This window comes from Desmodus rotundus, chromosome 4 (genome assembly GCF_022682495.2).
Source record: "Desmodus rotundus isolate HL8 chromosome 4, HLdesRot8A.1, whole genome shotgun sequence".
Classification (NCBI taxonomy): Eukaryota; Metazoa; Chordata; class Mammalia; order Chiroptera; family Phyllostomidae; genus Desmodus; species Desmodus rotundus.
In genome coordinates this window covers 17056262-17079845 of record NC_071390.1, presented here as the reverse complement: position 1 = coordinate 17079845, position 23584 = coordinate 17056262, and the positions used below count along the sequence as shown (strand labels likewise).

At 44.4% G+C, this 23584-nt stretch overlaps 1 protein-coding gene across 3 annotated transcripts in view; it reads right to left on the bottom strand.

The window, feature by feature from the left end:
* The window catches only part of SORCS1 (sortilin related VPS10 domain containing receptor 1), a 480154-nt gene that overhangs the window by 289964 nt on the left and 166606 nt on the right, over positions 1 to 23584 (bottom strand). For all 3 annotated transcript variants that reach the window (XM_053922501.1, XM_053922500.1, XM_053922502.2), the window contains exon 2: positions 15668 to 15735. In XM_053922501.1, the coding sequence (XP_053778476.1) occupies positions 15668 to 15735 (68 nt within the window). The remainder of the gene's footprint in view (positions 1 to 15667; positions 15736 to 23584) is intronic.

Below are 23584 nucleotides of genomic sequence, written 5' to 3'. Positions count from 1 at the left end.
TTAAGCAATTAACTCAACAATATTTTCTCCATAAAGGTAAAGAATCCACAAGAAAAGGAAAGTCAGTTTAATTTCCAGTGCGTGGGTATAGGGGCCACAGAGTAGTAGTGTTACAGAGTCGGGGGGGGGGGGTTCACGATAAATTACTACAGAAAGGACTCCCCCCTTTCTGTCTCTGGAGGTTCCTCCCCCCCACGCCCACCTGCTAGGTTCGCAACGCCCACTGCCAGAGGAAAGACGTCTCTCAATGCCAGAGACTGGTGAAAAGGAAAGGAATTGTTTATTTAAAAGTTACACAGACTTAGAGTAATGGCTTAATGTCTTCAATAAGATACTAAAGTCCTTTAGAATAGCCACAGATGCACAGTCCTTCCCTCTCCCTGTGCCCAGTCCAGGGTACCGTATCTCAAAAAAAGAAGTAGAAGTCCGTGGTTCAGGCTCCCGGCACCATCAGCTGTGCAGCTGCTGCAATCTCCAGTTAATCCAAAGTCATGTGGCACCTTCTCATGGCCCACCAGCAAGAGTCCTCTCTCCCCTTTTCTTCCCAGCAAAGTCTCTCCTGCTACCTAAGCCGCGTGGCAAAAAGAAGCACTCCAAAACCTCGTGGTCCTCTTCCTTTCCCTTCAGAACCGCATGGTCCTCTCTTCACTTCACCAAAGCTGCCTGATCCTCTTTTACTTCAGAACCACATGGCCCTCTTCCTTTTCCCTCAGAACCTCATGGTTCTCTCCTTTCTATGGCTGCCGGGCCTAGGTTTAAATCCCAGTGCCCATCTTCCTTTGCAGCCCCATTTCTGACTCCTCCTACAGTCAGTTACACCTGCCAGCATCCCTGTATTCTTCCAGCTTTACTGGGATGCCATAGTAAGTCTGGGCAGGTGTGGCCCCATGGTGTGGAGCCAATCATCTCCACGCTCTCACGCAGGCCCTGTAACCAGGGGGAGTTGCTTCCCAGACCCATCTTGGGTGGAAGTCACTCCCATCTCTCTGGCTCAAAGCATGGCCACAGCTATTTAACACATCTATGAAACCAGTTAAAGGTTATAGATATGTTAAATGACCATGCCAGGGGTTAGCTGCAAAGCTCTTGCTACCCAAAACAGCCCTGAATGGCCCTGTTCCATGGGTCCCATCCCCCCTGGCTCAGGCTTGTGGGGGTGAGGACATCCTACATATATTTTCTAATATTTCCTGGACACCTTGAGCTCTGGACCCCATTACAAATCCCTTCTTGGGGCCCTCCTCTTGGCTGCACCCTGCTTCAGTAGCAAGTGTTAAATCAACGAAGAAAACAGCCCTAGGAAGTGGAGGGAAGAGGAACCGAAATCCACAAGCTTGATCTGCTGCTCTCTGCTTTTCTACAAGACCTATCTCAGGGGCTTAACACACCACACACCACTCAGTTTAATGTTTGCCATTATAAATTAGATTGATACTGGCACCTTGACCTTTGCCCAGCAACAGTGGGTCTTTGGAATGAGAGGAATGGCCCTAATTTTCGGTCTGAATATATCCTGCAGAGTTATATCTGGAAAAGATGAGGAACACGAATGAATTCACACCTAAGAGCAAAGGTGGTGATTTGATGTACCTCAGGCTGCCACGCTGCCCAGTGACTCAGCTAATCAGGGCCCTCGTAAAAGCAGCCATTCTCAGCCGCTCCCTGCTGCCTGGAGTACAGACAGTGGCTGACTTCATCGCCCACCACCCGCACCCTACATGCTCCCTAGTGATTGCAGGAGCAATTGTATCCTGTGCTTGGGCTGCCCAGTGAGTAAGTAAGCAGGGTCCTTTTAAACAAGAGTCTTACATTTTTATAGATACTCTAAAACTGACCCAAACTTAAAAAGTGATGGGCATAGGCAGAGTCCACCGATTCATAGGTCATCTCAGCATCAGAGCATGCGCCTCTGACTTCTGCAGAGCTGCCGAGGAGGGGAACACCGAGGCCAGACTTATCAAGAAGGCAGCACTTGGTGACAGAAACGTCTGATGGCCAAGGCTACTATGGCCGGGACCCACTGCACCCTGGTAAAAGGATAGTCTCTGTGTTACAACATTTGTTTGTTAAGTTTTTAAGAGACAGGTTGTTGGGATTGCTTTCTGCAACCCCAAAAGAGGAGATTTCCCAGGCAATGTAGGAGGAGGAGGAGAGTTTAAATGCTGACACTCCTTGGAGGTTAGAAGTGGTAGATTTCCAACGGGGAGACTGACAATAACAGATCGAGAAGGGTGATCCCGAAAGTCGGGGGATGATGGCACAAAATACAGTCATCAAGTTCTGAGGATTTTCAGACCAAAAATCCCCTGGTCCCACCAAAGAACAGAACTTATTTATCACCCTGTAGCCATGGCTAATTGAACCCCCCCATTATTTCAAAGGGTATGTGTTTGGCATATTTCAATGAGTGTAAACTTCCCAATTAATTTGGTTTACAGCTGGGGATGGGAAAGATAGATTTTTTGTGAAGTCATCAATTTCTTTCAAACTCAAAGAGTTAAAGCTAAGTTCACATTGGACTGAGACAATGTTCTTATTTGAAAGGTGTGATGAAGCAGGACATTCAAAGATAAATTCTTTTCAAAAAGCTCTTTTAAGTCTAAATCCCCAGAAATGCTGGCAGAAATAAATATACATTTTTTTTAAAAGAAAAAAAAAATAAGTCCTGTGCCTTTCACGAACAGATTGCATCCCAGGCTTCTGCAAGCTAAGAAGTCATAATCCTCCGCAATCACAGACTGTTTGAAGCCAATAAACCAAAGGTGAGGACCTTGCTAATACACCCCAGCGGGGGGAGGAAATAAAGCTGTGCTGAGGAATAACTCTTCAGCACACCATGCCCCTTCGGAAAGAGGAGAACAGAGCTGAAAGTGCCCTCGCTTGATTTATGGCTGGACAGTGTTTTGGAAACTTCACTTGAAATAAGAAAAAGCATTTTCAGAAACTCTCTACTAATGCTACTTGCATTCTTCTTGTCCTCTGACACAAAGGGCGAAGCCCCCTGCCCTAATAGCCAGCTTCATTGACATGCATAGCCCCCTGGCCACACTACCCACCACTCTGCCCAGTCAGTAAAGGTGTCCCATTTCCCCACAGCCAAAGTTAATTCTCTAGGGTCAGCACAGTGTGCCATGCTCAGGGTTCATTCAAATGGACTCAACATTGCATTTGTTTTTAAACAACACTCTAATGCAAACAGAAGGGAAAAAACTACAAGGCACTAAGAAAAAATAAACTCATCTCCACTTCACCATCACTCATGGAGGCAGCACTGCAGGCATGCAGCACAACGCGGTGACTTACATGCAGACATCAAATTAATATCCGTCACCTCCTTGATGGGTAATGACAATAAATGAGGGCAAGAACCTGGCATTTGCGTAAACCCCTTTCTGTTAACCTTTGATTACCTGGGATATATAGCATGGAACAAGCTTCACATCAATTAATTAAATCCACAGATGACACAGATAATTTTTTTAAAAAATCTTCTTTCCCCAATATATTTGTCCTGGTGTTCCTTTTTACGGAACACCTACGATAAGCCAAGAATTGTATTTGCTTCTGGGTATACAAAGGTGAACAAGATAACAAGCAACCTTCAGAATAGTCCTGGTAAGGATAATAAATACAGTGGTACCTCCGTATCATCATTCATTTGTGCCGGAACTTGTGACCAGTGCCAAAACTGATGAGTGGTGAGCAAGCGACGGTGTGATGAAGCACTTGCTCTTGCAGGGCGGCGGCGTGACTCAAACAAGTCTGAGCAAGCGCAACGAGTCCTGAGCAAGCACCGAGTGCTGAAACATTTTTTTCTCATCAAAATGCAGCGAGTACCGGGTTTAACGAGGTCTGAAGCCGCCGAGTCCCGAGGTATGACTGTATGCAGAAAGTGCGTGTAATTCAAAGTAATACATTCAAAAAGGAAAATATGGCAAAAGTAACAGCACATGAGCAGAACAGCGTGGTCAGGAAAGGGATCATACAAGAGAAGGTCCGAGTGGATTTCGAGGCCTGGGCTCTGCAGCCGGACTGCCTGGACTCGGACCTCCTCTCCACTGCTCAGCGCTCTTGTGAGTGACCTTGTGCAAAAGTTCGCTCACCTAAAAAACGAGTATAATGATGGTACGAAACTCACAGGGTTATTGTGAGGATTGATTTAATTCATATATATAATAAAGCACTCACAGGAGTGCCTCGTATGTCAGTAAATCATCAAAATCTGTGGCTATCATTATGTATTAGGCAAAAAGAATAAAAGGGGAAGGGTTTTCAAACAAAGACTAGAGAAGTACACGATCCAAGGTTTTTGTTTGTTTTGTATCATGAAGTAGGCGACGCCTAGTAAACCTAAGCGTCACCATAACCCTATGAGATTAATGCCATTGCAGCCTGTTTTGCTGATGAGGAATGAGGCAGGGAGATAAGGAAACCTCCCCACCCTCTCAGAGTAAGTGGACAGAGCCTAGATTCGTGCCCGGCAGTCCAACACCCCAGTCCAGATGCTGACCTGTTTGTGGAATGGCCTTCCAAGAGCTCATGCAGTTTGGCAGAACCTACAAGTGGTTCACCATCGCTGGAACATATGATGATCTTCTCTTATTGAGAATCCTAGTAAGTGGCATGATCCAGGCTGGGGAAGAGAAATACCCAATAGAAGAGGAATAGGAGAAGCCAAAGGAGAGGTCAATTAAAGTCCAAAAATTAACCAAAAAAAAAAAAAAAAGGACTTTTTAATTTTGGGCATGGGCTGCAGAGCAAATTGTAGGAAGAAAAAAAAAAGTTTAAAAAACAGTGACTAGCCCTGGCTGGTGTGGCTCAGTGGATTGAGTACAGGCTTGCAAACCAAAGGGTCGCTGGTTCGATTTCCAACTGGGGCACATGCCTGTTTTGTAAGCCAGGTCCCCAGTAGGGGGCATGCTAGAGGCAACCACACATTGATGTTTCTTTTCCTCTCTTTCTACCTCCCTTCTCCCGCTCTAAAAATAGGTAAATAAAATACTAAAAAACAAACACACAAACAAACAAATGGTGACCAGAAAAGACACTGATGTCCCTTTAATGTGGTATGTGGGCTGGCCCCTCTTTTAACAAAGGTTCCTCAGTGACTACCACATGTGGTTAATACACAGTTCTTCAGTCTCGGGGTTAGGAGCTGCCTGGAGAAAGTCTACCCTCACTGGGAGGGAGGAGGCTGCTTACTGTTCCCAAAGATGCAGAGGTGAGATGTCACTTACCTCTCTCAAACGTGGGGGACCTGACAGTAGATTTGGCTGTCCCACACACATGCAGAAAAACGGCAGGTCCTTTTACAGAGCTGTGTGGATTTCTTAACAGCAGTTTTAATCAAAGGCTTTTCTAATGAACTCCACCTGCCCGGACCAGTTCCCTTTCACAGAGTCCCCTGGGGGCCACGTATGTTCTAAATGTAATATAAAAACCCATGCTCCTCTGGATATTATTTCTTAAATGTTCTCAGGCTTTTAAACATGCTCCAGTTGAACATGCTCCTGCTGTTTCACTGTTCGCCCTCCTCCCACCCACGGTTTCACTTTGTTCTCTCTTGAGCCCCGACCCCCTCATCTAGCACTCCAAACCACTCAGTCCCTTTGCCCTCTCATGCTTTCTCAATGCCTCCCCCAAACTACATAACCAACTGCCTTCTTGAGTATCACTCAAGGGTCCCTGGGGCAACGCACAACCCTCAGCTGGGATCCAAGCATCACCATCACAGCACCAGCGCATCCTTGAGGAGTCAGTTCCTTTCCATATCCCCTCAGCAGCTCTTCCGATCTGCAGAGCCTCTTCTGAAGTCCATTTGCCATTGACCTTACACCCACATGGCAGGCGCTCCCTCAGCTCCGGGTCTCTCAGAAAGGCTACCCTACATGTGTCCCACTCTGGCTTCCCTGCTTGGTGAGAGAGAGGCCTCCCTTCTCCCCCCACCCCAGTTCTACAATGGCTGGATAATTACACATAGACCCTCCAAATTCATATCCTCTCTGCCACTCAATTCTCTACCAATGTTTTTGCCTCCTGATTTTCCTACATTTTCAATCTCTTCCCACTGATTTCCACCCCCATAAAACATGGTCAGTGTTATCCTCACTTAAAGAAAAGGAGCCATCCCTTTAGTCTGTGACCTCTGTTATGCAAAGTCCTACTTCTTCCTTTATTTCATTTTACAGCTTTTTCCATCAAGGGGCTGTCTCCATACCCCTTTCTCATTCACTAGTTGTAGGTGTTCAGTGGAACAGATGTATGCATTAAATAACTTCACTGTCAGCTATACTATTTGTGACAAAGGCAGGAAAGTCGCTATAGATCTGTCTCTTCCTCTCACCTTCCCACACATCCAATCGGTCCCGTTCATTGTCACTTTGTAAGATCAGCCGGAATGAGCACCACCCCCACACCCCCACTACATTCCTTCGAGCCCTGAAAAGTCAGCTCCTTTTCACCTCTTGCTTCTTACATCACTGAGGACTCTTCTCATGGTCAGCAGTTTTGCTCTTTACAGGTCAATTCCCCGCATGGGAGCAAGATCATTTTCCCCCTAAAATCCACATTTCATCAAGTGTTTCCCTTGCCCCAAGTCGTTCCACGATGTATTACTTCCTCTGGGAATACGTAGTACAGAAAACTATGCATTTCTATGTAAAACTGGCCATTTCTATTCCTCCAAAATCATCCCCAAATACTCTGTCCATACACACTCTTGTGCAGTTTTCTCAATATGCCACGCTGTCGGCACCTAAAGGTGCCCAGAATCCAGTAGGCACTCGATAAATAAATAATCAGCCTCCTTTACTAATGTGATTCCTACTTGTTTTTCAAGATTCAGAGCAGGTATCCTTTCATCCAGAAAGCTTTCCCTTCAGCCCAGAGCGTATCTTGGTACCTCCATTATGGCACTAGGCACACTAATGTAATCTCTCATTATTTATCTGTCTCCCCGACAGACTGTGAATTCCTGAAGGACAACTACCAGGTCGTATTCATGTCTGGATTCGTACCTTGAGAATGACTCTAGGTATGTATTTATTTATACATTCAATTAATGTAACAAATCTCTTTTGAACTTCTATGTGCCAGACACTTTCCTGAGCATTTAAGATACAATGGAAAGAAGCCGGACAGATCCCTGCCTTCAGAGAGCTTACACATTCTGGTGGTGGCATCAGCCAATAGACGAGCAATAAGTAAAATCATTACGGGCTATGGCACATGCAATGAATAACATAAAGAGGAACTGAAGAACAAAACAAAGGACCTCTTTTTAATAAGGTGGAGATAAATGGCTTTTTAAAAATAAGGTGGTATTCACACTGACACCTAAAAAAATGAGGACGAGCTAGTCATGTTGATTGGATACTGAGACTGGAGGTTGCTGGAAGGTAAGGATTAAATTGTGTCTGGGGGATCTTTGGACCGTCTGGGTGCCTATACTTCAAGAAATTTAATCCCCACTGTTTGAGTTCTTATTAATAATAAGCTCCAGTGTTGACATCAAAGGACAAACCAAATCCCCAAGTGAGCAGAAAAGCTCTCCGAGGGCGATGAGGATATGGAAACATTGGGCTCCTGTCAAACACTTGGATGGTGGTGATCTATATCTCTGGGGGCTCCATAGGTATAAGACTCCTGCACGTGGCGTTCAAAGGCAATGTTGCAAAATGGGACTTAACATTCTAAATACTTTCTGAATCTGTAACCAGGTTTGATATTTCTGCATTGGTTTCCTGGACTCATATTGATAAAGTTACTAGAACATCAAGGCAGTGATTGCTTCCGTGTGTATCTCATCCATTACTTGCTAAAATGAGAAATGAAGAACTCAGCAGAGACCCCGTCACAGGGGTCTCAGGGAGCCCTGCAGCATCTCTGGGCAGAACGCAGCCAGAACACAGCCGGACCCTTGTAGAAACATCCTTCGTGAACCTACACGTGGGTGTGCAGGAACATTTTTGTTCTTACTTTCAGTGAAACGCAGTGGCATTTCTCAAGATCCTCCTCGGTTTAGCACATTATCCCAAACAACATCATGGAAGGCATGAGGTCAAAAACTGAGGCTATAAAAAAGTATAAGACACAGGACTGACTTTCAGAGACCCTAAAACATTTTTTTCCCTTCAAGGGTTTTTCTTTCCTTAAGACTTTTTTAAAATTTATTTTTAGAGAGAGGGGAAGGGAGGGGGAAAGAGAGGGAGAGAAACATCAATGTGTGGTTGCCTCTCATACGCCCCGATCTGGGGACCTGGCCTGCAACCCAGGCATGTGCCTGACTAGGAATCGAGCCAGCAACCCTTTGGTTCACAGGCCGGCACTCAGTCCTTTGAGCCACACCAGCCAGGGCAAACATTTCCTAATACACTACAGAAATAAACAATTTTTCTAAGCAAAAAAAATTAATGATACTTAATATGTGTCAAGTTCTATTTTGGGTGCCAAGCAAACAAAAATAACTAAGAAAAAGTGACAGTCTTTGATTTTCCAGGCCAGTATGAAAATAGATGAACATCAACAGTAATTGGCACCTAACTTTCACACTGCATTTGCCATACTTCTGTAATCATCCACTGAGTGTCTGCCAGTCACTAGATTTTGAGTCTTTGAAGCAAAGTCTTTTTAGAGACTTATTTATTTATATATTTATTAGAGATTTCAGAGACTTTTTAAGAGATTTTAAAAGAAATTTTAGAGATTTTATTTATTTATTTATATTTAGATAGAGGGGAAGGGGGGAGGAGAAAGAGAGGGAGAGAAACATTAATCGACTGATTCTTTGCACACCCCCAGAGGTGGACCTGGCCTGCAATGCAGGCATGTGCCCTGACCAGGAATTGAACCAGCAGCCTTTTGGTTCACAGGCAAGCACCCAATCCACTGAGCCACACCAGCCAGGGCGGGAGAGGAACAATTTCCCATTCATACCTTTATTTCCAGTACAGTGCCAGGCACAGGATATGGGGGTAGTAGATGTTTTTAAACTGAACCAAATAAATATTGGATAACTATTGTAAAACAAAGTTACACAATACGCGACAGGATTACTGAGGAAGGAACAGTTAATTACCTTTGACTGGGGGGAGGTCAACAGTGCCACAGACCAATGAACTATCAGTCAATATCACTAATAGTCAGAGAAATACCCCTTAAAACACTGAAATCAAGATGCATTTTCACTCAAGAGACTAGCAAAATTTTAAGTATTAACAACCGCAGTGCTAGTGAAATTATTGGGAAATGTACAATCTGTCATTGATTGTGGTGCGTGAACTGTCCCAACCTCCTTGGAAAGTGATTGTAAGGATCTATCAACATTATAAATGCGTTTATTTTTGAGACAGCAATATCACCTTTAGCACTCTAGAGTAAATCGCAGAGGGAAAATTACCAAAATTATAAGCAAGGACCTGCTTATAAATATGTTTATTGAAGCACTGTAAGTGGTAGCAAATATTGTGGACATTGGCGAAAGATCCATTTAAGAGGCAGTAGAGTACACGCATTAGGAGAACGTACCCAGGGGTCAGCTCTGCCAGTTACCAGCTGTATGACCGTTGGGCGTATCACTTAATTTTTCTCTGCCTCATCTCTCTAATCTGTAAACCTAAGCTACTAGTCCTGCCTGGTTTATAGGGTTGTTAGGAGGATAAGAAAGCCCTGAGAACGCTTGAAGTGCTACATGAGTTAATTAAGCGCGCAGTTGTTTAATTCAGCATACCACAGCATCCTGTCTGATGCCTACAAACCTGACCCATTTTTTTAACTCATTCCTCTGGACAGGCACCCGTGACTCATTAAGTGAAATAAACAGTTTGTCAGGGTCCCATGAATAGTTACTCCTATTTTCTTACATAAAAATATCATCACGTCATACGTTTATCTGTTGGCATTTTCAAGTTGGGTGATAACGGTATGAACAGAATCACCCAAAACTCTTAGCACCACACACGCCAGGGAAGCTGGATCAGAGTGACAAGTAAGACAGTAATGACATGGTTTTGGGGGTTTTTTTGTCTTTTCATTGTTTGGCTCACTTTAATGGGCATTCGTTCTTTTTGTAATTAAAAAAATAACAGTAAAGTTTAATAAACTAAACGTGTAAGTGCAGGAACCACAAGCTGCTCCATGTGACACAGTTGTGGGGATGGGAGTGAGAGTTAGAAAGCTCGACAGGACCCAGCATCCGAAGGGCCAGATCCGAAGCACCTCCGGACCCCGCTGGGGACGTGGCTCTCCTGGGGCCCCTGTGGTGGCACTGAACATGTACGAGCACAGGGATGAATAACGTCCTCTGTCTTGGGTAACACAGATGGTCCTCTTGCAGGGAAATTACCCCACTCGAGCCTTAGTCTCTTTTTTTTTAGGGTGGGTATCCCTCCTATATCCTTGTTTTCACACTTGACAGAAAGCTGGCCTTTGTAGCAAAACATCCTTCAGGGCAGAGACCAGCAATCTGTCGCAAGCTGCCCTTTACTTTTTGCCCTGGGTGAGGAGGACGGGAAAAGAGACCTCCAGCTAATGAGAATCACCACGGGGTTGGCGGAGTCACTGGCTTCGGGTTGAACCCTGGTGATCTCCAGAGAGCACTAGCCACAGCCGACTCCACAGACGCTGCCTCAAGGTCCTCCACGGCCACTGCCACCGCAGACACTCCACTGGGACACGCCCCGCCCCAACTTCTGCATGTGCCACCAAAGAAGATTTGCAGGAGTGCCTGGGATCAGGACACAGGGCTGGCTGCCAGTGCGGAATCGAACAGACAGCTAGCCCACTCTCTCAATTTGAACTGTACCTCCCGTTGTCCCCCCGAAGCGGGTGCTGCTGTTTGACACGTGCACGATTGTGGATAGATGTTCAGAAGATTGTTGGTGTGAAGTGTGGGTCTGAAAATAAGACACTACTGAAATTGAAAAGAAGTCAGCTACACCAGGCAAGCTCTGTCCCAGAGAGGCACCGAAGGTGGGTGTGTCCCTTTAAGACAGTGCCTTGCCTTCCTTCCAGAATTGCCCTGGGCTTCCTCACCAGCTAAGCCTCTGTCAGCAGAGTGCCGGTTACCCTGGCAGGAGAGGGGAAAAAGAAGAATATAGTTCTACACAGAAATACTGTATCTAGATTGTGACATTTTATTTATCTCAGCCCTTAAGCTTATCTCGCTTCAATATAGTAAAACCACCAGCTTTCCCAAATCTCAAAGCTTAATCCACTGCAAGGTGGAGAAGCTTCTGAGGTGGAGTTAATTGTTCTGGGTCAGCTCATCCTTCTTCCCTCGCAGGCCGGCTCCCTGAGAGACCAACAGCACAACACAAAACCACAGCAGCAACTTGCTCCAGGATTAAGGTGTAATCAGTGACGAGACGGGCGGCTGGGAGCGAAAGCTCATTAGTCTGGGACAGCAGCATCTCACTCTGTCATCCAGGTCAGCTACCTCATGGCCTCTCTCCTCTTTGAACACACCAAGGGCACCAAAGGCATTTGCTACTTGCCTCCTGTGACCCAGTCAGCTGGTCAAGGTCGCCAAGAATAAGGGCTCAGTTGAGAACTGCATATATCTATTTGTAGGCAAAATGCTGCTCAGAATGTCACAGTGCTCTGAAAACCAGATACGTGTGACATTAAAGTTGTATTTGCTTATTTGCTTACGTATAGAAAGATCAACCACAAGGCAGATGGGACTCGAGAAGATGGAGAAGCAGTGAAATGATTCAAGTTTATTAACTAGCATTCCTGTATGTGTGTGGGTTGTTATTTACTAATTGAGTGACACGGAACACACTGTAAATATAAATTGAGAGCATGCAACAATGCATGTCTAGCATTCAGCATCGTGCCCAGTTCATAGTGAGTATTCAGTAAAAACTAGTTTTTATCATTGTTGTCAATATCCCCATTGTTACCAGCTTCATTGCCATTATCATTAAACCAGCAAGTGCTGGGTTTAAGGACTTAAGCCTAGTTGAGAAGAGAAAATATACACCTGAGCAAAGTAAAGAAGCAACACTTATATCTTTATTATGACTCTTTTGGTTGTATGACAGTGTGTCTATTTACATTAGGTTTTTCTTCTGGGATCTAGCAGTTTGGGTGGCTGCGTAAAGATCTAATTCAATACAATTACACAGGGCAGGTTACACACCTCTTTCACTTTAATTGTCCATGCACAGACCTTTGCCCCCCTAAACAATGAACACCTGGAAGACAGAGCCTATATGCTATTCACCTGTGTATGTACCCACCTCCCCTCCCCTGGACCAGAACAAGAAGAGGGATTAAAGGCATTAATTGATTCACCTATGTTGACAAATGAATGAGAAGTAGGATTATATGTTGACGACCAAGCAGTAGAGATGAAGACTGTAGTACCCACTGGCCTTTTCAAAAACAGATACTTACTGAGCATCATCTCTGTGCTATGCCCTGCACCCAGGGCTGTGGGTGCCTTGAGACTCTCTAAACACTGTCCTGAGTCCCAGGTTTGGGGCACAGGCAGGTGTTCTGAGAAGAAAGTACAAGCTGGTGTAGGAGCAAATGAGTCAACACTTTAGTATCCTGCTTTTTTTTAAGCAAGGCCAAACTAGATGACTTGAACCGTGAGGAGCTCTCTTCCTGGTCCCAGCCCTGACCCACCCAGGCCTGTCCCACATCTCCTCCATATTAACACCCTCAAAGAGGTTCCCTAAGGACCAAAGACAGGCATCCTGAGCTGATCAGAAACGCCAGCTCTACCAAAGCACTTGTGAAGCATTCTAAATATTGTTCCTTCTCCTTCCCTTCTTTCTTTTCTAAATTGTATTTTCACTGAGGCGTGTGTTCATCTATCAAAGTATCAAAATAATTAGTTCTAATGGCATACAATACCCACAGTAGTCATTTGTCACATGATATGTGCAACATATGACCTATATGGCAAATGACTACTGTATGTTAGGAAAGTAAATATGTGTGGGTATACTGTGTTTGTGTATGTGTGTGTGTGTATATATATATACTTATATATTAAGATTGGAAAGTCAGAGGGTCACTGTTGGCACACTGGACCCAGCTTAAGACCCTGGGGTTGCTCCCTCAGAAAGGAGGCCTGATACTACTGAAATACGATGTCATTTTCATTTCAATAACCTCTTCCCTTAAGATCAGAAAAGTACATTCTTCCCAGACTGGGGCACGAGTAACAACGCCCATCACAGGGAAAGGGGCACGTTGAACATGAGCTTCAGCCGTCTAGGACAAGCTGCACCTCCTGTCCCTCCAGTGTGCCCTTCCTGCAGCTCAGGTTGACAGTAATGGCTGCTAAAAGCCTGTCCCACTGAGACAGAATTGCATACCTTTTAATTTTCTAATAGGCCGACTCCATCTTATACGGCAGGTGCACTGCAGAATAAAAGCTGGCTTTTACTTTCATATGTGTAAATACATTACAGAAATTTATCAACAAAGCATAAGCTTATTCAGTCACTGAGATTCTGATAAGCAGGAACTGAATTTAAACAATACAGCAGATGTCAGGCCCTGAATGCATTAAAGAACTCCATTGTTTGAAGTGCTACAAAACTTGCCACACTTTGATCCAGTTACAAAATTTCCTTGTGATATAAACTCTGCATAGTTGACCTCCTAGCTGGGGGAGGAGTTTAATAACCTAAATGCCTGACAACAAATGAAAGAACAGACTCTATCCTTGTCCTTGGTCTATTGGAGTCTGCCTAAAGCGCAGAGCAACTAATCTGGGGCTTCCTGTACATAACATCAAGACTAATGGAAAATAGATATCAGGTAAAAAAGGAATTTAATAAACAACCCTCTGCAGGGTTTGGCAAATTCCTTCCGGTGTCTATCTGATCCAGGATGTTCCTCATCTATGACACCAGCATTCCCCTACGGGGGCAAGCCCTGCAATCAAATTGCTACTATGTAAATCAACCGTCCCTTGGCAGGTATCTTTGACTGTCTTGGGGTGGAACCTAACACAAATGGGGCGCCTGGAGTCTTTTTCCCTAGAGTCTAGTGCTGAGACTGAGAGCTGGTAGCCAGTCTTCCTGGTCATCTGATTGGACAGGGGATAGAATGCCCATTGATCTTAAGTAGTGGACACCCAATAGTTTTTGTCTGCTCAAAGACCACTCCCCCCTTCCTGTTATTAGTGTAGCCACTCCCACTTAGTCATCGTGTGTGTGCGCATGTGTGTTGGGGATGAACAATCAGAAGTGATGTTCCCTGTGCCTGGCCACTGTAATGACAGTGGCAGTGATGAATTAGAACACTGTAAGCGAGGGGCATGAGAACTATATGAATTAACTGAAGTCAGAGTTAAGTCAGGGGTCTGCTACGTGCTGCCTGACAGGGAAGTCAGATGACCGGAGATGCGTGAAGACCACGAAGAGCCTCGGGAACACAGAAAATCCCTACAAGATCAGTAGCTACTCACCCATTTATAGTAGCTACTATACCCATTATGGTATGGGTATACCTAACCATTTACCCATACCATAAAGGAAAAACAGACCACAAATATTTCTGGTGAAGGTTAAAGTTAGCCCCAACATTTTTTCCACTCTATTTCCCCATAATAGTCATTTTCCACAGAAACTACAAACAGATACAAGTTCAACCTCTAGAGATGGTTGGGGTGGCTCCTCCTTCTCTGGTGAGAACAGCCCACCCCTCTCTCTCTGGAGTGGCTTTTCCTGCGTAACCTCCCTGTTCAGTATACTCGCTTCTGCTTTAACCTCTCGTCTGGCTCCCATAGGGAATTCTTTCCTACACAAAGCCAAGAACCCTCTTGGCTCGGGGCTCGAGTCTCCCTTAGGGACTCCCTTAGGAGCTTGACACCAAGCTAGTGATCACTGAATTTTATTTCTCAGGTTGCCTTCTTCAACCTCTCCCAGGTTCAGAGATTACCATGTGACCCAGGCCCAACCAATCAGAGGCAGTGCTCTGGGCTTCAGCGATTGGTTCAGGTGTGGGCACATGACACAGGCTGGTGGAAGAGACCCAATCAGGACTGAGATAGATTTTTAAAAACAGAAACAACAAATTACAGTCTCCCCTCCCCCCCAAAAAAGGCAGAGATAATAGCTCCCTGGGTTCCTAAGAACTTTCTGTTGTGCTGGTATTCAAAAACAGTCTACTCCTAAAGCATTCATATCATTCATTTGAGATGTATTTATTGCACACTCTATAAGTGTGAGGCGATACAGTGTGAGTCCCAGAGATAAAGGTGTGGGTATAAGAGTGTGTGCACACCTGCAGGCTGCTATCGAGCTGCAGAATCACAGAAAGTAAGCTGAGAGAGTGTGGCACCTGGAGCTTGCTCCAGTTCTGCAGACCTAAAAGTTGTTTTGATCCCCTCTGTAAAGATACCCCATTGTTTCGCTTCTGCTCCATTAAGCTCACAGATCAGTGAGAACTGTGGGAGCCAAAACACATAACAACAGCCTACTGCACAGTTTAGCAAAAGATCTCACTGTGAACAAAGAAGGAGACTGTGAAGAAGTAAGGATCTGGCCTGGACTCCCACCAACCACGGCTAAGGGGAACAGAGAGCAAAGAGAGGAAGGAAGGGTACAAATAACCAGAAACCTGGGAACAAAGGGGGTGGAGCAGAGCAATTGTGAGCAAGTTTAAATAACAGAGCAATCATTAGCTCCATTTATCTGCTTACCTCCAAAGTGAGCTCTCAGTGATGCTCCCCAGGTTATAGTCATAGAGCTTCGTCAAAATGAGAATCACCTGAAGGCAAAAGCAGAAATCATGGTTAGTCTCAAACAATTACAACCTCATGGAAGTGAAATGGCCCAAGAGAGGGCTTAGGATTCCTTTAATGTGTGCTTAACGTAATTGAATGAATTGTTACTGCGTTCACTTACACTGACTGGGGAAGGGCTTGCCGTGCCTTCCATTGAACTGCTCAAGCCTGATCCCTTCCCCAGTGTTCTCCCTGACATGCCAACAGCAAGAGTTACCTGCCATTCCAGGCATTTCTTACCCTAATGGGCCTAAGCTTTCAGGGGAGACTTGCAAAGCTGTCAAATATGCGCCCTGCAAGGTAGCCACTGAGCACATGGTTTGGCGAGTCAGTGACAGAGTCCCCAGCCCTAGAAGCTGCACCACACTGGGAAGGTTACTGAGCTTCTCTGAACCTCAATATGCTATCTCCCAGAAGGGGTGGCTGTGAGGAATTAAATTAGGTAAGAAATGCAAATTATCCTGATTTAGCTTGGGGTTCCCTCCCTCCCTTCTCTTCTGTAGGCTGGGCTTTATCAGTTTCTTCTGATCTCCCAAATTTGGGAAAAGCCACTGGGTGGAAGAAGCTACAAGGGCTCAGCAACAGCATTTAACAGGCTCAAATCTATATTTTATGGGGTCCTGAAGTCTATGGAATTTGAGGAGTCCTCTATAAGAAACAGAATATAGGATTATGATTTCAAAATAGGAGCAGGTCCAGGGAAGGGACCCGTACAACTGAGGTGCCCTGAAATTTAAGCTTTGTTAACATCAAAGCAAATCTTCCTCTTACGTAAACCTATTTATTGCTCACTCAGAGGAACCCAAGCTATTCCGTTCATTCTTTCAGAATTCAACAAATAGTTATTAAGCATTTATTATGAGCCCAGGATTTTGCCTAATGCAGAGGAAAATACAAATACAGGTGAGGCCTAGGAGTCTACGGTCCAGTTAGGACAGAATGCACTCATCAGATAAAACTAGGCTGATAGAGAGCAGGTCTACCTCTCCTCAGTCCCACCGAAACTCACGCCCATCGTGGCAGCTTTAGAAGGCTGACAGACACCTGCAGCAATGACCAGGGTCCACCTGGCTACGTGAAGTCCATGAGCACCCGATACCTGGGGGCACTGAGCAGAGCAGTGCACTCCGAGCCCCCTGATGCCCTCCCTCCTTGTTTTTCTTACATAAGGAAAAGGACTGGATGGGGCTGCCCCGTTTTCTGTTGAGGTTCATATTCCTCTCTTGATACTCATAACCTAGAACATTTGGCCCAAAGCTGCTGTTTCCAGCTCAGCAGAAAAATGTTGACATTGATTTCCAGGATGCTGTCGGAAGGCCAAGGGATCAGTTCTAGCCACAGTGAGTACAGAACATTCTCATCTTGCTTTCCAGGGCAGCGAGCTGCCAAGGAATGCTGAATCCTTCCAAGTCCCACTCTGCTAGCAGTGGGCTTGATTTACTGATGGCACAAGCATCAGTGAGCAGATTCCGAAGACTTCTTTCACAAAAAGCACACTGGAACTCCATCACCTTAGGTTTGCTCCAAGTTCAAGGCAACACAAAAGATCTGGGCACCTGTGTTCTAAGGCCACCCCTCTCCTAAATCACTGTACAGGCTTCCTTCAAGGATCTGTTCAAAACTTGCCTCTTTAGCAAAATGTGAGCATGTGTGAGGTGCTGGGCACCCTGTGGGTACATCAGATGGCATGCCTATGGTGGTGGCATATGCTCGACAGATCCGTGTGTCAATTAAGTTGCTCGAAGTGCTAAATTTCAATCACCGCCATCCCAGGAACACTGATCAGCAGCAGCAGGGTGGCTGTTTGTTTGAAGACACAGAGGGATATTGCTGCTCCACCTCGCCGAATAGGCCTATAAAACCCCCACGGAGAAAATGGGAGTAGTGTGGGTGTAAAGCATTTCTAGGTAGTTGCTCAGTAGATACAATAGGCCCACAAACTAAATAAAGAAGTTCAGCTGGTCACAGGCTGGGTCTCCCATCGATCTGATGAGGGAATTCAGAGGAACTGCAGAAAAGGAACCCTTTCCCTAGCATTCAGTGGTACGGGGCACCCCACGCACGTGCACAGCAATTGGTTAAGCACTTCACAGGCAGATGGGTAGCGAGGTACTAATGACTCCTCTTGCTGGGCTAGTAAAACGAAAACGCCGGTGGCACACTCAGGCACTCATCAATACTGCACCGGAAGAGGTGTCTTTTCTGGCATCTCAAAGCCCATCTGCTTGAGCCGATCTAATTCTTCTGTTTTCAGAATGATCACGGCAAGAAAGGAGAACTGCTAACTTTTAGTTATGGTTTCAATCAAATATTTGAACTCTCACCCCCTCTTTGTCCCTTTCACTGTCCATGTGCGTTGTTTAGGTGTTTAGTGCAATAACTTACTCCTGGACAGTGACGTGTCATTACAGTCCATCCGCTTTGCTGTTGTTTGTTTTTCTGTCCTGGTTTTCTAGTAATGCTATTTAACAGAACCAGCACCCGTTAAAGTGGTCACATTAAAAACCACCACCCTTAGATAAGAAAAAAAGGATAATGCAATTACTGTCTATTCTGGTCCTATTGCCTACCATGTTTTGTGACTTTCCAAACTTAAAACAAACAAACGAACAAAAAAAACAAACAAACCCTGGCTGGGTTGTTCAGTTGGTTGGAGCATCAGACCGTACATCAAAAGGTTGCAGGTTTGACCCCCGGTTAGAGTGCATCCAGAGGGCAACCGATCGATGCTTCTCTCTCACATAAATGTCTCCCTCTCTCTTTCTCTCTCTCTCTCTCCCCTCTCCCCTTCTCTAAAAGCAATACATATATGCTCAGCGGAGTATCAAAAGAAATCAATGGAATGTTTTAACTAAGTGAAATGTTATATGTCCTTAAATAATATATAAATGACAATTTATTTGTATTCATTCAGCAAACAATTTTCATGTACAGAGTTAATTCTATGAGTCCACGTGCACAGCATCTAATTACAAACCCAGTCAGTGAGAACAGGCTGTTTGCCTGAACACACACTCACGCAAAATGGAATTTCCATCAGCCTCTCACTTCTCTGTGTCCTGTTTGCACGCTATAGTACCACAACAGCCCTGATTCAAAATAGTAACTGGTCCATATGCTAATAGCTTTTGGGGGTCTGTTTCTAAATCCTGGGATACTTTCTTTAAATGGCTATCATCCAAATATCTATGACTTGACAACTTCTACCTACATTGTGCCAGACTTCGGTGCCCAGTTATTTCTAGGACTTTCCATAGTTGCACATCCAAGTAATCCCCGACCTGTCCAGGAGCCTCTGTCCTCACACGCCTCATGTGCTGTACTTTTGCCGTGGCTCCTTCCTGCTGCGTCCATTGCTTACAAAACTTCTAGGGGAAACTTCACTTTGTCCACACTTACTAAGAACACACTTGCCCACAAAGCTGCTAGTCAAAGCTTGCATTCCTTAAAGAGCAGGAGGGGGCCAGAGCAGCGTGGGATAAGGACCTTTTCAGGGGAGTGATCCCAGGCATCCTCCCCAGCGTGGAGTCCGGTTTCACCACCTTTGCTCACCAAACCATTATCCCTTTGCCTAAGGTCTTCCAAAGTTCCTCCTGAAGAATTCTTCCAACTCCAGCCTCTCACCCTCCCCCTCTGCACCTGGGTGTTAATAAACCATCCCATAGAGAAAGTGTGGCATTACATTTAATATACAATGGAATCCTATTATTCAGACATAAAAAGAAGGAAATCCTTCTTAAAATGGAGGGGGCGTTTTACTAAGTGAAGTCAGATAAAAACAAATACTGTAAGGCACCCCTTATATGTGGAATCTTGAAACGAACAAATAAACAAACAAAAATGAAAAACAAAGATTCTGTAGAAACAGAACGGGATGGTGGTTGCTAGGACTGGGGGAAGGATGAATGGGGTGAAGTCAGCTAAAGGGTGCACACTGCATTTACACAAAGAATTAGTTCTAAGGATCAAATGCACAGCACGGTGACTCCAGTTCATAATACAATACTGTACCCTTGAAAAATATCAAGGGTGGTCTTCAGCATTTTATATTAAAGACCTCAAAACAAGAAACCAAAGACTACACATCGCATTAACCACGTGACATGATGGATGTGCTCATTCATCTCGATCATGGCAATCACTCCACAACGCACACGTACATCAAATCATCCCATTGTACTCTTTCAGTATTGACAGTTATATTTGTCACGCAGTCCTTAATAAAGCTTTCAGAAGCAGGGAAATAAACCATCAGAGAGAACTCTGGAGAAGAGGGGGAAATGCCAATCTGCCCCTCCCCTTTTCTAACCCAAACTTCCATCTGTGCTTGGTTACAAAACAAAAGCATTCACAAAGAAAAAGACACTAGTAAGTAGAAGACTAATAAGAGTGTTCTAGCGTAAACAACAAAAGCCAGTGAAAAATGTTCTTTCCTATCGAGCAGCAAGGCAGGCCTATTTCCAGGGTTGTGTTAGAATGAATCAACACGGCAGCAGACTAAGCCCAGGGCTCGATTATGCCAAGTATTTAGACATGTGACACCTTTGAATGCAACAGTAGTATTTTTTTAATTAACATAACAATATAATTTAGGAACAAAACCCATACATTTAAAGAACCCCTAAAACACATTCCTGGTAACCTGATTCTACACAGTATACTTTTCAAAACATACATATTAATTACTAGATTGTAGGGAACCAAACTTTATTCCACATTTCAAAAATATCAGCATACAAATTCCCCATTTATTTTCTCAAGGAGAAAACATAGTGTCTTGGCTCTTTCTTTTGATAACTTAAAGGATGTACCTCCAAGGAGGGGGCGTGTGGAAGGATGAGGGAGAAGTAAATGTATTTCGTATCCCCATACCCTCCTGAAGGAATGTTCATATGCCTTTATGAATGTTCTTTTCTTTTCTTTTGAATCCTCACCCAAGGATATGTTTTTATTGATTTTTATTGACACTGATATATCAAGGGGGTGGGGGGGTGGGAAACATCAATTGGTTGACTCCTGTAAGCACTCCAACTGGGAATCAAACCTGCAACCTTCTGGTGTACAAGACAACGCTCCAACCAACTTAACCACCTGGCCAGGGCTCTCCTAATTCTTTCGCTTAGGAGTAGCAATATTGTTGGAAACAAAGGGTTAATGAGAATCTTTCTTGGAGGAGGAGTTTGCCTAACAAACTGTTCTTCTTAAGCTACAGATTTAGGGTAGCTCTGGGAGAGCTATGGACATTTAGGGGGATTTGAGTCCCTCCAGGACACTTGGCCTGGCCACTGCCCTTCACCTCATCTCACCTCCATCTAGGAGAAATCCTGAAAAAGTAGGACATGTCTCCTCATTTCTCCACTGTTAATAATTTGCAGTCTTTTTTTGGTTCCCTTTCTGTGTCCAGCTGTGTAGGTGGAACCTACTCACAAGGGAAACAAAAGTGTGACTTTAAGCTTCTTGACAGTGCACACTTGGGGCCACAAGATTCTGAAGTGTCTCCATTCCTGACAGTCTGTAGTTCCAAATCCTAAATAATGAACAGCGTGAAGGGCTGTTAGTGTATAAAACAAGACACATTCTTTTGCATTGCTCTCAGTCATTAGTGAGTGGGGGCTGGCTTGGGCAGGTGTTTATGTCATTGTAACACATGGGGAGACTCCACGGAGCTCAACCATTATGGTTCGTAATTCCACCCCCAGGGGTGCACCACGGTCTGGCTTGAAAATGGCAGCAGGCTGGGAAAGGGGATGAAGCTGCCCACCTGCATCCTTCCCCCACCAGCTTCCAGCAGCCCCTGAGGTTTCCTCTTGGCCTGGGGCGCCTTTCTGCTGACTGCGGCAGCTTGCCAGAGTCCATTCAGATGGATGTTTACTGATGTGATAGAAGTGAATACAGGCACAGAGAACTATAAGGGGCCTGAAAAGGTCTAGAACAATCATTCAGGGGAACTGAGGAGTTGGAGAAAATGTAAGGAGGTTGTTTAACAACCAGAAATTTGCTTTGTTTTCAATTGTCTTCTTTGCACTCCAGGTTGAGGGAAAAGAAGCAAACCCACAACAGTGGTTTTCCTAAAAATATGCACGTTCCAGATTGTGTCTTTGGCTCAGTAAGCATCTGCTCAACTTTCCAGCTTAAACAGAGGGTCCCATCCTTTTGAGAAGCCATATATTCTTTAAAAGCCTGATTTAGTGAAAGCTATGAACATAAAACAATGAATATAACTTTAATGATATATCACTGATCTCCTGAATCCTAGTGGGGTCATGAATCCAAGAATAAGAACTTTCTATAATTCCCAGAAAATGAGAGCTTTGTTCAGAAGAAAGATTTTTCAGCTCTAAAATTCTACACACTTACTTCCATAAACATTTATTAAGAATTCTTAAGAGTCAGGAATAAAAAAAAAAAAGTGCTGCAACACAAAGGGAGAAAGGTGGGTATGATGGTGCACACGCAGCCACACTCAGACTTGAGGTCCTCAGGGAGAGGTCGTCCAGAAGTGCAAACACAATTCAAAATGGAAAACCAGTAGAAAGAATGGAATAAACTGGGAGTGTAGAGCCAGCCAGAAAGCAGTTAGATTTTTGTCTCTGGAAAGTCCTTAATCCCGAAACGACCTTCTGGTTTTGCGACAGCCCACGCATAATTTAATGTAACATTAATTTATGTAATATCCTCTGTGTGTCACTGAAATGGTGTGAGCTAGGCATCCGCTGCACCACCCCTGGAGAACTTAGAAGAGACAGCCTACAGCGATGATGCAGACAGAAGCAGAGGCAAACAGACAGCCTCATCAATGCTGGGCACAGAGCAAACTGTGGCATATGAAAGAGCCCTTGTGGAAAGCAGTACATTTTTGAGTAAAATGTGCCGTGTCCTCCTTCTGAGTCTGCTTGCCTGTATAGGTCATTCGCTGCTAAGATGTAAGGCCACGGCCGGCACACGAGCTTCGGAGCACTGTCTCAGGAGCCTCCACATGAGAAACACTGCAGCTCTCATTCAAGGCAACTCACATCTCCTACCCCTGTCTTCTGAAAGTCAAGTTCCTTCCTATTAGTAACAAGTAAAGAAATGCTTGTAATTAAAGGCTATTATATTCTAATCCTAGAGCTAGGCTATTGTACTTAGCAAATAAATCCAAGAAATGCAACAGATGTACTAGACCACCTGTCTTCAACCAGTACGCCACAACAACTTTTAAAAGGTGCAATACCGGACTAGTCAGTCAAGTTAGCCAGGGGTACTGTCCTCTGTTCCTTTAGACTGTCAAATAGAAACAGCCCACATGACAATAGCTGTCTGTTGTGAATGCCCTGCCTTGAACCATAATATATAGATCAAATAATAAATAGCACTGCATCTTATTGGTCACACTGCAAAATAAGGCTGTGTCTGATTGGTTAATTCTTGGCACCAGAAATCTTTATATACAAGTATAGACATTAAAAAAAAAAAAAACACAACTCACTTTGGAGCAAAAAGGGGAGGTAAATACTATTATTTTTGTAAAATATATCTTTTGGTGCGCCTCAGAGTTTTAGTAGTTACTTGATGTGTGCCATGAGATGAAAAAGGTTGAAAATCACTGCACTAGACCTAAGTTGCTTTCTGATGCAGATCTTTTAAAGTAGAAGTTGCTTTTCCATTCCCTAAGGTGTGAGGCACAGAAATAAGATCCTATTAATCTCACAATGCTAAACCATACAGTGTAATGACACTTCATTCCTATCTTTCTCTAGTCCCCCTCCTCTTTTTTGAATAATAAAAAAGAGGATAATTTCGGAACTATATATGTGTATCTGTTAGATAACGTTGGCCATTTCATAGTCTTTT